We start from the raw sequence: 16,476 nt of genomic DNA, 5'->3' as shown, positions 1-16,476 counted from the left end.
CACGCCCATGCTCAGTAATAGCCCCGGCTCTACGCCCCAAGACTCACGTCTAGCGAGTCAGTCACGTATTTAATCAGACAATTTGACATGGCGCGTGGGCCCCCGGGTTGTGTGTTAAATTTTCTCCATTTTTTTTCCCTTCCTTCCTTTCTTCTGTGCGCTTGGATTATTGTGTTTGTGTCTTTGCCCCTCTTTCATTTTTAATCTCCCCTCTGAGGCACTGTGTTTTCGAGATGAAATACAACAAAGGCAAAGAAAGCAGCAAAAAAAAAACACCCATCGCACTGCTCCATGAAACACGGCGAGATGCGAATCACGCTTGTTTTACAAAGACGGTCGCTCATGAAGACGTGAATCCTCGTATTCACCGAGTTTCACAACAAGAGGCATTTGACACCCGTTCGGCAGGTAGCAGGAAGCTGGGATCACAGCTCACACTGCAAGGTGTAGGATAAACACATGTATATAGAACCGTCTTAGGAGAAATATTCTTTTCAAAGTCAACAACCGCACGTGTCATTCACTCCGTGGTGTGATTTAACCGTCGTCTGTTTTGGCCCAAAAAGTCTACCGGTGGTTTAGAGTAACAAAGTAAAAGTATGTCTATACTTTTAAGTAGAAATTCCATTGTGGTACTCTAACTTTTACTTTAGTAATATTGTAGGGTATTTGTATATTTACTGAAGTCAAAGTCTGAGTACATGGGAGGATTACAGCATCACAGGCTTCACCTGTGTTGAACAAATCAATTAATTCACGTCATTGATAAAATTGAATCTGAAAACAGTGTTTCCTCTCTGTTAGATCCTCCATAGCGAGTTATCTGGTGTTGCAGGGGCTATTTTTGGGTTTATTTCTTTTGACCTACGGTCCTTCCCTCCCCGCCTCCTTTCCCTCCTGCGCTCCACTCATCCGTCAGGTTGCTCAATCGATCAGAGTGGCAGGATTATCCTATTCAACATGGTGTCCGAGAGAAGGACGCTTGTCACTGCAGATACACTATCGATCAGCTTTAACTGGGAGCTAGTCCGCCGCACACAAAGAAACGGAGAGAGAGAAAGGAGAAAACAGACAGGGGATGGGAGGAGTGGGAGTGAAAGGGAAGAGGACAAGCGGCCCCACCACGGCAGAGGTTTTCAAAGAGACCTCCCAACCTGGGGTCTTGGACCCCCACAAGGGGTCAAAACCAGGACAAGAATAAATTCATGCAAAAATGACCAAAGAACACAAATAGAAACATTAAAGAAAAAATTGTTGTATCTTTAAAATAGGGTGTCTGGGATTGAATCAGGTTTGATTTAGAGGGTCTATGAGAAGACAAGGTTGAGAACCCCTCAGCCAGTTAGTGGGTGTGTAAAGTATGCGTGTGTGTGTGTTTGTGTGTGTTTGTAATCGCTGTATGTGATTTTGTTGCCACATGTTAATGCTCACATCCTGCGGATAGAACACAAAAACTTCAATTTCCTCCACTTTTGAGAGACAAACCCAATTTAGTGGTTGTTCTCGAAACAACTATGCACTTATTAGACTAATTTTAGATGAACCGCTCCCTGTGCTGTGTGAAAAACATCGTAAAGAGCCCAGAGACCGGACCAAAGCAATGATGCGCAGAAAAGGTTAAGTGCCAAAATTAATGTCCCGGAAAGTGATCTTTTTTTTCCCCCGAAACATGTTTGTAGAATAGCCCACATGGCCGTTGCCAGGACCTAGCAGCTTGTTGTAGCCGCCCTCCCCATCACTATAGCAACAGTCTCTCTTTCCATGTTCTGCTGTAGTTTACCGCTGCCGTGTGTCATTTTCAGCGGTGGTGTAACGTGTCGAGGGCCTTCCCTGACTACTTCTTTGTCCATTGTCTCTGTCCTTCTCCTCTCCCCCTTTCTTTTCCAAATCTCTAAGGATGGCCAATCCAGGACGGTAAGGCAGTTCCAGTTCACTGATTGGCCGGAGCAGGGAGTGCCCAAATCTGGGGAGGGCTTCATCGATTTCATCGGCCAGGTGCATAAAACCAAGGAGCAGTTTGGACAGGACGGACCGATCTCTGTTCACTGCAGGTAGGAAGCCCCGCCCGCACCTCCTTATTAAAATCTCTTATCAGCGTGTTGATGCGTTATTTTGTTTTCACCCCATTGATAAAGATAAAACCGGCCATTTTAGAGCTCAAAAACCTTAAATCATGTTTTAAATTTAATGACATAAAACTTCTTGTTGGTGGCTGTTTCTGTGCAGTGCAGCACTCCTCCCATGATGCCCCCTCAGCACCGTCATCAGATATTGTTCAACCCCCTCCGTCTTATTGCCACTGCATTGCACAGCCATTGCATCGCCACAGGCCCCATCTCCTCCATAATTGATAAGGCCGAGATACGGAGTGGCATTTGCAAAGGGGAGGCGCGTGAAATGATACAGCCATTCTTTTCTGACTTTTATGATCCCCATGCGATAGGTTTTTATTTCGTGGTTTTATCTTCCAAGGTAACCTTTGTCATTAACTTGACACACTGGACTCAGGAACAAACCGTTATTTGGCGGCGGCTTCCACCAGGGCCGCGTGTTATTCGCGTGCACGTGGCAGAAGATGAACCTTGGAGTACTGCAGCTTCTTCCAAATGAGTTTCTCTTTTCTGCTGCTCAACGGCATTCATCTTTCAAGGCCTTTTTTAGATGAGTAGGCCTTCCCTTCTTCCCTTTTCTTTCCCTTTGTATTTTCCCCCAAACTTGTAGGCTTTACAAAGACACATTCAAGAGATGAAATTACATTTTAAAACCCGCCCTCTATAAAACATACACACAGCAAACTAATGGTTCAGAAACAAAGACCTTACTTCTGTTCCACAGTGGCCTTTTTTTTAAAATTGTGAATCACTATCATTTAAAGCAACTGTCACACACTGGGAATTATGGAGTAGAAGAAAAATGGAACCTTCCAAAAATGTTCATCTAAGGGTTTAAAAATGACATCATCACACTTATCATCATCTGACCCCAGTTAAAAAGCGGTGATGTCACCAGCCATCAAATGCCCCTGGGAGTTGTAGGCGGTGTCAGAGAAGCACCAATAAGGATGAGTTATTCACCCGCAGTGGACAATCACCAGGGGAAGAGAGCGTCGTCTGGCAGATCAAGTATTCTGTCCACCGTTTTGAAAGCCCCATGACTGCCGAATAAAGCTGGAACTTCTTAAAGGCGCAATCAAAATGAAATATATATTCTATTAGATAAATCACCTTCCAATTTCACCTGGTAATGGATCATATCTTTTGTCTGGGTTACATTTAATTCCCTGTTTCTACAGAATCACAGCAGCTCCAATCTCTTGCCTTTTGCAAAACATTGATATCAGTAATGAATGTCACCTTGTGATGTGACTTTTACATCATGGAGATGGCAGCTGTCTGTGTCACGCCATCGTTTTATGAACCTTTTATTGCATTTTAAAAAGGAATGGATCGGATTACACATTTCACATTTTGACAGATTGTCGATTAGATATGTAATTAACATTTTTTGTGACGATTTCTCATACAAAGCCAATTGTATTTACGTTGGGTTATGGGCTTTTATATAAAACGTTAAAATTAGTTACGTAAAACCACGTTGTTACTGTGATCCTTAACCCTTAAAATACCAACAAAACCATTTTTTAACTTGTTTCATAGTCTGAAACTCAAATTTTATAACACAATTTGGCTCACTGTGGTATGGTTTGGGTATGTTAGTTATCATTTTTCTTTCTTAGCTGGTCGCCCCCCCCCCCCCCTCTCATCTCAAGCTGTTTTCACACGTGAACTGTAATCAGGTCTGGACATTGTCTGGAGTTGCCATTTCACACATGTAGAACACAACAGGATATCATCCGTGTCAGACGCGTTCACACTTAGTGGAAATACTCAGTTTGGTTTAGACGAGGGGCGTAGCCCGGGTGGAACGTGCCGGAGACACGACATGACGCATGACACTGCAGAGTTTTACAGCACACCCAAGATGACGGACGAGGCTTATCAGTGATTGTGACTTTTTTGCATGAATTCTCCATGTATTTGGACATATCCACAACACAGATGAAAAAGTGGAAAGGAATATAAAGGAGATCGGAACGAAGTAGCTACGCTCCGACCCTTCTTCACCCTCGGGGAGTGGGCATGTTTATGACGTTTCTATCATGCGCCATGATAGAGAAGTCATCGACACACGACACGCCCACTCGCTTGCTGTGAGCCGACAATCACCTGCTCTGTTCACACATACCACTCAATCAGACATTACGCAGACTTTCTACTCGGGTGCTGGCTGGGTAAAGTCTGTTTAGTGTACGGTCCAACTGGTTCGGACATTGGCGTTTACACAAACAGCTCCTCCGGGTAATGTCTGGATAATTTCAGTGTTGCAGTGCATGTGTGAAAGCAGTTCCAGAGTAGTGAAGCTTATGCCTTTACTCTCCCACACACTTTATTCCTGTGTTTTTTTCTGTCAGCCATTTGCCATCTGTTATCCTCTCCTTGTTAATCCCTTCTTTCTTTCCGACTCCCTGTCTCCATCCACCAAACCGCTATCTTGTAGACCCACATGCTTTTTTCTGGTTAATTGCTTGATTACTTCCCCAGAGTGGGGACGCCAAATCCGCTGGTTGTGCGGTGGCTCCGGGAGGCTTCAGACCGGGACGCTGTCTCTTCCAGGCAGGAGACGCAGGGTTTAAGAGTCCCGCGATAAGCCTGGGCCGGCTCTCCCAGGGAGGGGAAGAGGCTTAGTGTTGAGTTATAGTGCAGGGTTGCCCTGTGTCCAAAATGACAAACTGCATCCTATATACTGTACATGTTCAGTATCATCCAGCGTAGTTTTAGTATGTGAGTAAAAACAAAAAAGGCTTCTTGGGCATACTGTGTCATACAGCTTGTTTGCCATTTCACTCCCAGAAGTGGAGTTAGGTGCAGTTGGTGGATTGGCCTGTTGGGGGCATACAGATGGGGTCCTACTTTCTGCTTCCCAGGGCTCTGGAGATAGAAAGTTGATCGAGCTCCACCAGTCACCAAACTTTAAGTTCGGTTATCATTTCGATTTACTGTCAGATGACAAAAGAAAATTGCCTTTTGTTCCTTTCCACCCCACACTATACCCCAGACAGTGACACGTGAGCACACACACACACACACACACACGCATGCACTCATGCACATACACAAACTCACACACAGCAAAAAAACTAAACGGAAGCAGCTAACCGTGGTGTTGAGACGGCATCCAGCGAAATGGCACAGGGAACGGAACGGATAGAGGACGACAAAATAAATCTGTTGTCATATCAATTATTGTTCCATTGGTGAAGTGGGAGTCATTTCACAGAAAAGCAGCTTAGAGAGGCAGCCCTCAAGTATTTCAGGATCCAAGTTAAGACTCAGACCCTATTTCCAGAGAGAAGGAGCGGCAAATGCTTTTTTTTTTTTTCTTTTTTTTTTCAGGGTCTTTAAAAGGTTTGCAAAAGAGTGGAGGCCAGTGCGAGGGTGCGATAGTCTGCGTGTACAATACGCAGGTTTCATTTTGTCTTCAACATTGATGTGGGCGGACATCAAAGTGGATTTCCAGCCCTCCTCGCATCAATAGTAGCCGTGCGCCATCCACGTGTCCTGGCCTTCATATATTTCCATTATGGAAGCAGTGAATAAGAATACTGTTAGTGTTTTGAGACTAAAGACTGTGTTTTAGTCCCTCATAGAATGGAATATAATAGAGAAAACACATTAATATTGCTGTTTTTGTCAACAATCCAACAGGATTTAAGTGACAAATTAAATGGAAATGATAACTGCACGGGTCTCACCAGACGCTCAGTGCAGCGCAACACCCGCAGTGCAGGAGAACAGTGGGAGAGTGGAGGAGTTGATAGGAGATGTTCCTTAAAAAGAGAGCAACGCCTGTTCACTCTTTTATTAAATATGTCCATTCAGGCATATGATAGTAGGGAACATAGAAGAGGAAAAATAGAGGGAAAAAATAAATGCTATACTATTCTATTAGAACTATTTACTGCAGGCAAGCCAGCTACCAAGTGAAGAACAAAATGTGTCTTTTTCCTCTTTATTCAACTCCAGAAAATGTCAATCTATAATTCTCTCCAAATGTATTTGAAATGTGATGACTATAATACTATTTATTTTCATTTATTTTATTTTGCTTTACGTTCTATATATGTAAATTTCCCCTCTAGGGCTCAGTAATATAAAGTACTTATGCAGGTTTTCGATTTCAGCTGTATTATAGTGTACTATTAATGCTATTGTGGACATTTCATATACATTTGAATACAATATTGCGTGTGTGTGTGTGTGTGTGTGTGTGTGTGTGTGTGTGTGTGTGTGTGTTTGCGTGTGCGTGTTTAGTGCCGGGGTGGGGCGGAGCGGGGTCTTCATCACCCTCAGCATCGTTCTGGAGCGGATGCGCTATGAAGGAGTGGTCGACATCTTCCAGACCGTAAAGATGCTGCGGACACAGAGGCCAGCGATGGTCCAGACTGAGGTCAGAGGTCACAGACACGCAGGCCTTGATGCACACATACACATATATACACAAATATAAACCCACACACATATATATATAATATATAGATATATTATATTAAGTTTATTATTATATTATATATTAATAATATAATTTATAATAAGTATAATCCGATCCGTAAATGTGTCACTCTGGACTTTAAAGTAATGTTGTACTTTCTGTCTTGAAAGAAAGAGTCGCAATTTTACAACCAAGGTCTTATTACGATTTGGGTTTCCATCATTTAGAAATGTTTATAACACAACCTCAGGGAATGCTTTACTATTGAGAAACATACTACTATGTGGAAGCTTCTCACGCTGCATCAATGCAGTCCAATGGGGAAAACGTTTAAGCCTTAAAAAAAAACACCATTTCAAATCTCCTTTTCAAAAATGAGAAGCTTACTGCACAATATCGTGAGACCATTTTTTAGGAATGGTTGAATGGTGACCCATCCTGCATTTTATCAGGGTTTTTTTTCAGGGTTTTATTGACTCTTATTCACTTCGCAAATCACTTGTATTGGCTACGTCCATACATCGTAAGAAACTAGAAACAGAGAGCCGTGCCCCTTCCTCCTGGCAATCTGCTGTGGTCCACCTGTTGTAGCAGAGCAGTGAGTTACTGAGTAGTAAGGAATTCAGCAAGGTTGTGTTAAATGATGTGAGGAAGCATTTTAATAAGGCCAGGCTTGAAAAATAGGGACCCTATCCTTTAATGAAAGTAACTCTTCATGATATATCTCACTTTTGAAATAGCGTTCCCCAAACGACATTTCAGATCCTCCTCTAAATGTTTTTTTCTGTGTGTATGTGTGTGTGTGTGTGTGTGTGTGTGTTCTCCCCCTACAGGATGAGTACCAGTTTTGCTATCAGGCGGCTCTGGAGTACTTAGGAAGCTTTGATCACTATGCAACGTAAAAAGCCATCCTCCCCCCCACCCCCACCCCCACCCCACCCCCCAGATCTCTGCTGCCCCTCCCGCCAGTCTCCTGAGCCATAGAAACTTGCTTGAAATTTGAATCATCAACAGCGGCGACACGAAGACTTCCAGTGAACCACCCGTAAAAAACAAAATCTACAAGACAGAATCAAATTGTTCAAAGAAGAAGAACCCATTTCGAAGCAAAGTAAGTGAAGAAAAAACAATTCCAATCGGACTCCAACATCGTGACTTTGGAGCAGGTGAGGAAAACGCCGGCCGCCATCAGGAAAAAACAATCACCGACCCACAGGGAAGTGGAATTGTAAAGCTGTGGCTGGAGCGGCGGAGCGGTAAGACCATCCCAGAGCGGGACTGCTAATCTTACCTCAAGTGTTTTCGATGCGGAGGACATTGTCAACATTTTGTGGCCGCTCACTTCTCAAAACAAACATCAGTGTAATACAAAGACAACAAAAGATGAAGGGACACAGTGATGGCGACAAAGCCAAACCTTGACTAAGAGGCTGGAGGGTGTAGCCCCGACGAGACCGGCTGCTCTCCTTGTTTTTGTTTTTTTGATATGTAGTGTCAGCCGTTGAGAGAGAGATTCAGAGAGAGAGAGAGAGAGAGAGAGAGAGAGAGAGAGAGATGACCAAAACATTGGTGCCTGCATGGATGGTAAAAAGATTTCCACCCCGAAATGTGGGTCACCTGAGTAACTAAAATGAATGAGAAGGTGGAGTGCTCTTTGTGCCATTTGGTTTTTACCTTTTCCGTGATTTATCCCATCGTCGTTGAAAGATCTCCTCCTCGAACCGCCTCCCTCTAGTCACCGTCTGGAAGGCCGACCTTTCCAGGGCGGAGGGAGGGGCCGCGCCCTGCGCTCGCCGGGAGCAGAGCTCGAGCATGAAAGTTAAAGGGCCAGTAAATAGATGCCACCGCAGCATAGTGGGGGGGGCACCTCGGCGTCTTCGTCCCGAAAGTCGTACGCCTCTCGTCACCGGGAAAACCGGGGAAGAAAACTTTTCTCCCGTCGCCAGAAATCCCCCCTCCAAGCCTCCCGTGATCATATTTACAGTTGAACCATCCCATGGAACTGTCGCGTCATGGGGATTTGGTGCTGCCATCCACCATTTTGAATGAGCAACCCTGCTTTGGTTTAAGGATAAAGGCCAAATGGAATTCACCAAAATGAAGATCGCTCCAAAGATTGGGGGGTTGTTTGTGTACAGTGACCACAGCCCCGTCGCTTAAGAACTTTGAGTCAGATTTTATTTACCTTTCTTTCGTTTTCTGTCAAAACCAAACATGCTGCTTATTTGGTAAATGCTGTATGTGTGGCTTGTTTTTGGTGTGGAGAAAGTGACAAACAAAAAGATGCCAGTGTTGGTATGCGTTGTTAACCGTTCGCCCTCCAGTGGTCATAACTGAAACTGCGTCTTCGACAGGATCTTCTCTTCTCCCCCAAAACGTCTCCATCTTTTCTTGTTTTCCCACTCGGCGACTGGGCGTGCATTTAAGAGAGGCTCAATCCCCCCACAGTGACTAAATGGTACTAGACGTGTGGGTGCGTGTGTGAGTGCGTGTGCATGTGCGTGTGTGTGTGTGTTCACTCACTGGGGTTTAAACAGAGAGGCAGAGGCAGCCATGTTGAATCCTGAAGTAATGGTACCAGGATTAAATGGTTCAGTGTGACAATGCGGTTCGATCACAAAAACAACTATAAATATAACTTGGGATCAGACGCCTCCATTTCTCTCCCGCGACGGCTTTACTTGGTGAACTCTTCAACTACGACTCCTGGTGGCCGTGCACGCAAACTGGAGCGGTGTGTGTGTGTGTGTGTGTGTGTGTGTGTGTGTCTGTGTGTGTGTGTGTGTGTGTGTGTGTGTGTAATCTTTCTTATTTCCAAAAAAGCCTTACTGTTATTGTAACTTTACGAAAAACATTTATGTTGTATTATTATTATTATTATGACGACTTATTCTTATGTTACTTTGCATAGCAGACTTTTTATTTTGTTTTGCTTTTAGTTTTTTAACAGATGTTGTATTGCATTTTTTGAATTAGTGGGAAAAAAGGTAAATGCTTATTTGTTCATGTTAAGTTTAAAGACATTCTATTTTTTCACTGTAGAAATGTTCAGTATAACATGTCTGTGTGAATGTGTGCATATATATATCTATATTAATATATGTAGATATATATATCACACCACACATGGACATACATATATATTTAAATGCAAAATATAAAGATAGATCCAAACAATTTGTATGAATTAGGCTTTTCTCCTTATCGTCTTTCATCATGGGTTTTTTTTTTACAACCAACCCATTATGTTTAAAATGATCATGTATTTTTTTATCGTTTGTTTTTTTGGGGGTTTTTTTCTACCGCCTTTATGTGAAAACATCAAGGAGCTTTTTTTTCTGCATTCACCCCCTCGATCTGACCTACTGCCATGGGGATTTTAATTCTGTGTTTTTATTATCGTCTTGAACTTGTTAAGCAGTAGTATGCTTTTGATTTACTTTGATTTTTTTCTTTTGATACATTTTCATGAGCTGTTGTTTTCGTCTACTAACTATCTAATTGGAGGAGAATTTCATCATTATTTTGGCTGTTTCTTTTTTGGTGTACCTCACGTGATCACGTACAGACCCCACGCAGTTCAGAGAAAAATCCGATAAATCTTTTTATTATTTTTCTCCCTTTTTGACTTCCTTCAGATTGCTACATAACACGATCATCCACGACGTTATCTCTTGACTATGATCCAAAATATTATACCTGTAAATAAACAAATATATAGATTATATGTATTTGTATAATTTGACCCTCAAGCTCCCAAGCGTAAGAGAGGAGACAGAGCGAAGGAAATTGCGGTTCTCACGACTGACTTCCTGCTTGGCGTACGTCGTCTTCTTCCCCGCCCCTCGTTTAACTTTTCTGCCTTGAAGTTCCCCCCGTTTCACAGTTCAACCGATGACCGTAGCCGACACCAGGATGGAGCACCTTGGCTGTGGCCTGGAGGTTCATCTACGTTACCAGTCCGTCCCCTTGGGATGGCCGTGCTTTTCTCATAATCAGTTCAGCTGCTGAACTTTCTGTGTTTTACCTTTCAAGTGAACAGTGGGGGAAAAAAAACAACGGTTAGAATCCAAACCTGGCCTGGAACAATCCGTGCGGTCATGTCCTCAGAGCATTCAGCCTGCAGTACACTGAAGCCACCAGTAGGGGCTCTAAACAGGAATGGCAGTGACGTATTTGTGAAATTTGGCGCCCTGGGATTGTCCAACACTCCGAGTAAGAATGGATATTCTGCTCATATATTATGTTATCAAAGCTTTTATTGAGGGATATTATGGGATACCATCCCTTATATGTGTTTCCCCTGTAATCTCTATGCCCCTACCCAAAATATTCCCCCTACTGGCCAAGGAGTGAACTGCAGACACAGGGTTGGTTAATGAACAGATGAGTGGCCCGACTTCCCTTCTGAATGAACTACGCCAGATGATCATTGATGATGATTGACCAGAATTTCTCTCCCCAAAAGCATTTGTATAAAACCCATGTTTTTTTGTTTTTTTTTTCTTTGTTCGGCCACGTTTATTTTTTACGGCATAAGAAAAATCAGGACTCGAAAGAAACGAACAGTGTGTTGTGCGATGTGACGAGATGGGACAGAATTTGTGAATTTACATTTCCAGCACATTCTTTCTTCGACTGCGGGGATCTGGAAACAATTCGGAAACGAGCTGAATCCCGGACGGAGACTTTCCTCGGATCTGAACTTTTCAGCCATGTTTCGGCCCTGCGCCAAACCTTAAAACTGTGGAAGTTTCTGGAAGTTTGTGCAATGTGTTATTCCTTTTGAGTTCATGATGTAATGATGCTAGACTCTTGACAACAGCCACCAAAACCTACCAGAATATGTCACTGAATGTGGAGGAATACAGAATTAAGAAAAAAGAGAAATTACAAGCAAAAGAACAGAACATAGGCGTACATACAACAGCCAACGAGAACAAAAAGAAGAACCCAAATTCAGCAGATTAATTTTTCTTTGTATGAGGGCTGTATGATCGCTTTCAACCTGTTACTTCTAACTCGACAATAATTGGTTTAAAACCACTGTGTATGTAGATATGTTGACTTTGTATTAAAGAAATGTTGTCTGAAAAAATGTTTTTTGCTTTATTATTGTTGCTTGTGGGATGGACTGTGTCTGTCCATGCGTCTTCCCACAATGACACGTCGCGCCAAAAGAATCAGTTTCCTTATAAACCCATCGCTCCTGTCACACCTGGATCGAAAAACAAGACACGTAAGCGACAGGTTAAAGTGGTAATCCATCAGAAGGTCTGTGTTGGGTGGATTACACTAAGTCCCAGAATTTCATTTTAAACTGCTCCTTCTTTCTTATCGTAGGGGTTTACCCTCTTCTTTACTCTAAGACGGTCACTTCCTTCAAAGTTTACCTCCTTCTCTGACTGATTCATTAGTTTGTTTTTCTCGGTCGCTTGAGGTGGTGGGGATATTTGGTTTTGTTCTTTTATTGTGAAGGTTCAGGCTGACTCACCACAACTAGCTACGCTGCTTTATCTACAGTATTTCACCAGGGCTGCCTTTCGATTCTTGTGCGTGTCTGATGGCGCACCCCGCCACCAGCAATGGAGGCAGCACGTAGAGGAGCACATGCACATCACAAATACATTGAAAGGCTGTTTCTTTATTACTTTAAAATTATAAAATAAGAGATTTTTTTCGACAAAATAATCTTACGGATTACCGCTTTAATGATGTGTAACCAAAGTCCTTACTTCCTGGGTCCATAGACAGATTGATAAGCATCCTGCCATGTTTGTCCAGAAGCCTCTAAACAAATATAGCCTTTTGTTTTCGTAAGACCCGCGCCAAGCCGAATAAATGCCAAGCGGTCCGGCTGATCTGGGTGCCGCATTGGATTTTCACCTCTTGATATTTGCTTTTCCCATCTGCCCATGTTTAGGCTCTCCATACAGCTGACATGCGATGCCTTTTCATTTGAAAAAAAATAAATAAAATAAATAGATATATATACTGGATATATAAACATCTTCTTCGGCTCTTTTCACAAACAAAAATGAACAAATTGAATGTAAGTCAAATGTCTTAACCTTTCAAAGCAACATGTCCTGGAGACTTGGGACATTTGCAGCCATGTGATTCATCCGCTCGCTCGGGACCAAAAAGCCAGTTGTCACCCAAAATGACTGCTCCATGTGTTCGGAGGGAGGAAAGTTATTTATTAATAGTTAATATACACAGTGTGAGCTTCAAGGGTGATCTTGCTAATTGTCCGCTCGGAGAGCCCCGTGGAAGGCAAGCGGACCCTTAATGGCAAGCGGACGGAGCGAGGGAGTGAATTAGAGCAGCCATTATGCAGTGATTCAGACAGCAGCTCATTAGGACCCAGCTAAGCACGCAATCAACCAATTGATGTGACATGGGACCCAAAAAGCCGGAGAAATGTGTAATAAATGGCAATGCGATAAATTGGATTATCCACAGTCCTGTGGCCAAACCCTCTCTGTTGCAAATGACAAAGCAATCGAATCAAAAAAGAAAAAGCCGGAAGGAGCGAGAAAAGGGTGCGAGCGCCGTGTCCTTTGGCTCCAGGAGAATTTGCTTGTTGAAGCCGAGGATTTCCAGAGGACTTTTCTGTATGATATCCAGGCCTCTAAAATATTCATGACAGACCATTAGCTCTTTACGATCACCTTTTATAATGGGGGATTTACTGACATTTGGACTCTGGCCAGTACAGGCTGCCACATGGCCACAAATCCACTGAGGAGGAGCGCGGTCTGGCGCCCGGCACGCATTGACGTAAATAACGGACGGTCTTGCGAAAGGAGAAAGAGACAACAGGATCCCGAGATGGAGATGTGATGGAGGACGAGGAGCTTCCGAATATGACAGATGGCCTCGTACATCACAGGCTGCGGCGGCCTGTCCCGTCCTGTGCCTGTTTGCAGACGCTTGAGCGCCGCCGCTGAACAGGAAGCTCGTAGAGGAATAAATGAGCCATAACTTTAGAATTTGGCATTTGGCAACGGTCAAGCAGAACAGTAAGTTGTCTCTATTAACATTATTATTAATTACATACTTAAGTCAAGGTGTGATTGCAAAGTTAACAAATGATAAGTCTAGGTATATTCTATTCCGGCCAGTTTTATGCCAAGGTTTGTAAATTTTGGCTTTTTAGCAACAAAGTATTGCAATTACCGTCAAAAAATAGGTAAAATTCTGTAATTATATTACATTATATTATATTATATAAGAGCAGATATCAGTGGATTCTAAGTGGTCCAAATAACAGCAGGTTGAAACTATTATAAATAAAAAACAAAAGAACAATGTGCATAAGTGTGCATGTGCGTACAGCAGCACAAGCTCATACACGTAAGGAAAGAAAAATTTAAGATTATTAGATTTGAGATGAGTTTTTTCCTAAAATACCCAAGATGACGTGTTCTCTGAGAACTTTATTAGGAACACCTATACACCTACTTATTCATGCAATTATTTAACCAGCCAATCGTGTAGTGTATAGTGTAATGCAAACAGTCATGCAGATACAGGTCAGCAGCTTCAATTAATGTTAGCATCAACCATCAGAATGGGGTAAAAAAATGTGAGCTCAGTGTTTTTTCAACCATGGCATGATTGTTGGTGCCAGGCGGGCTGGTTTGAGTATTTCTGTAACTGCTGATCACCTGGGATTTTCACACCCAGCAGTCTAGAATTTACTCAGAATGATGCGATAAACCGAAAAATCATCCACTGACGGAAACAACTTACTGATGAGAGAGGTCAACGGAGAATGGGCAGACTGGTTGGAGCTGACAGAAAGGCTACGGTAACTCAGAAAACCACTCTGTACAATTGTTGTGAGCAGAAAAACATCTCAAAATGCACAACACGTGGAACCTTGAGGCAGATGGGCTACAACAGCAGATGACCACGTCGGGTTCCACTTCTGTCAGCCAAGAACAGAAATCTCAAACCAGACCAAAATCTAGAAGGAATGTTTCTCACATCTTGTGGAATCCATGCCAAGAAGATTTCAGGCTGTGTTGAGAGCAAAGGGAGGCCCTACTCAGTATTAGTATAGTGTTCCTAATAAAGTGCTCAGTGAGTGTATGTTTAAAACAAAAGGTTATCCTGTCAAAAACACAGGACCCTCACTATCTCTCCATCAGCATCCACCCAGCGCTGCCGTGTGGGTCTGCTGCCCTCTGCTGGACCAATGTGATCACTGCATCTCTCTGATGGTCTGATTCTGACAGTCTTTGCAGACGATGGGGCGAGGGTCTTTGCTCCCACACTTGTTGTCACTACTTTAACATTTCTGTTGATGCAAAAATAAATCGAATTCCTAATTTAAGAAAGAAAACAATCATTGCTCAGATAGAAGCACACAAAATCAATTCTGGTGGCAGTTTGAATATTAACTCTGAAGTAAAATGATCTGGCATTATAAACCTTGAAGTCAGGTATTACAGTAATGATTATTTTTCTTGCTGTGATTATTACTGCCGATGATTAGCATTATAAAAAGCTTAACAGTCTGAGAAAAATATTCATAAAATAATAAAATAAAATAGAATAAGAAGTAAATAAAGACTGTCAATATATAAATACCATTTATCAAATACACACATATAGCCAAAAAAGCAAGCAAAACAAGAATAGTCAAATATATGAAATATACAGAATATGAAATGTGTATTTTATTGCCATGAGCATTCAGAAGTATAACAAGCTGCGCATTAGCATGTGAATGGCTAGATGTATACAGATAGATACAGTATATATATTAATAAATATATATATATATATACACACAGTATAGACTGTATACAATGTATATACATATATACTGTATATACTATTTTTATGTTTTATTATTATTATAATGTATACTTAATAATATATATTTTATTATTATTATTATTATTATTATTATTATTATTATTATTATTATTATTATTATTATTATTATTATTATTTATTTTGATATTATATTGTATATATTTTTATTATATTCTATAATACTATTCTTTGTACTTTTTGTAACTACAGAAATGAGAAGCGATGAGCGATTATTCCATTCAGTTTCAAATCTTTCTTCTTTCTTCTTCTTTCCTCCTTCTGTTGGACTGAAAACAAAGCCAAATGCCGGATGGATTCATGTTCAGACGTGAACTCAACCGGGGTGTTTTTTTGGAGGCTGTGTCAAGGAGAGCAGCAGGTTCCCCCTTACTCTCCGTCCTGGCACAACTCTGGCTCCTTTAATCCAGTGTGCAAACTTAAAAGTGTTCTTGGCAAAGGGCTTAGCGTCATGCAATCCTTTTTTTTCCCTGTTTTGTTTCACATACGGTACGTCCATACAAGGCCACAGAGCGTCCTCCCATGGAAGGCAGCCAGCAGCTTGATCCTAATATTAAGATCAAAATATGTACAACATTTTACGCGGAAAAAGACTTGGAAAAACCTGAAAACAACAGTTCTGGATGATAACTGATGGGGTGTTATCAAAAAGCAACACACACACACACACACGACAAGCAACGGTTTTGGCTTTTAACTGCTACCAACTCATTCCCTTTAATCAAATCACATCCTCGAAGCAGAGCGATTTAAACGTTAGTGGAAAAAGATTTGTCTATGCGGCCCCAAAGAATGTTATCCGCCATCACAGGAGCGGAAATGGGAATGGGTTGCATCATGCATTAACTTCCTCATCAGCACTTACACACAACTTCCTCTTTTTACTCACACTTCTGGTTCTGTACATTAGTGGAACCAAAGAATTTGAAGAATCTTTAGTTATCACACCACACACCACACTACAACACATGCACACACACACACATGCACATGCTTTGGATGGTGGCCGGTGAAATGAGTTTAGTGTTTTCCTGTGTCAAGCACAGAAAAAAAATGACAGTCTTTATCAGTTTGTAG

General features: G+C 42.0%; 1 protein-coding gene across 1 annotated transcript in view; it reads left to right on the top strand.

The window, feature by feature from the left end:
* The window catches only part of ptprsa (protein tyrosine phosphatase receptor type Sa), a 201,221-nt gene extending 189,580 nt beyond the window's left edge, over window positions 1-11,641 (top strand). Inside the window, exons 30-32 of the mRNA XM_080014935.1 lie at window positions 1,897-2,051; window positions 6,372-6,507; window positions 7,383-11,641. Of these exons, the coding sequence (XP_079871061.1) occupies window positions 1,897-2,051; window positions 6,372-6,507; window positions 7,383-7,451 (360 nt within the window). The 3' untranslated portion in view covers window positions 7,452-11,641. The remainder of the gene's footprint in view (window positions 1-1,896; window positions 2,052-6,371; window positions 6,508-7,382) is intronic.
* The last annotated feature ends 4,835 nt before the right edge of the window (window positions 11,642-16,476 follow it).

Source organism: Zeus faber, assembly GCF_960531495.2.
Source record: "Zeus faber genome assembly, chromosome: 1".
Classification (NCBI taxonomy): Eukaryota; Metazoa; Chordata; class Actinopteri; order Zeiformes; family Zeidae; genus Zeus; species Zeus faber.
This window is presented reverse-complemented; position numbering and strand designations above follow the sequence as displayed.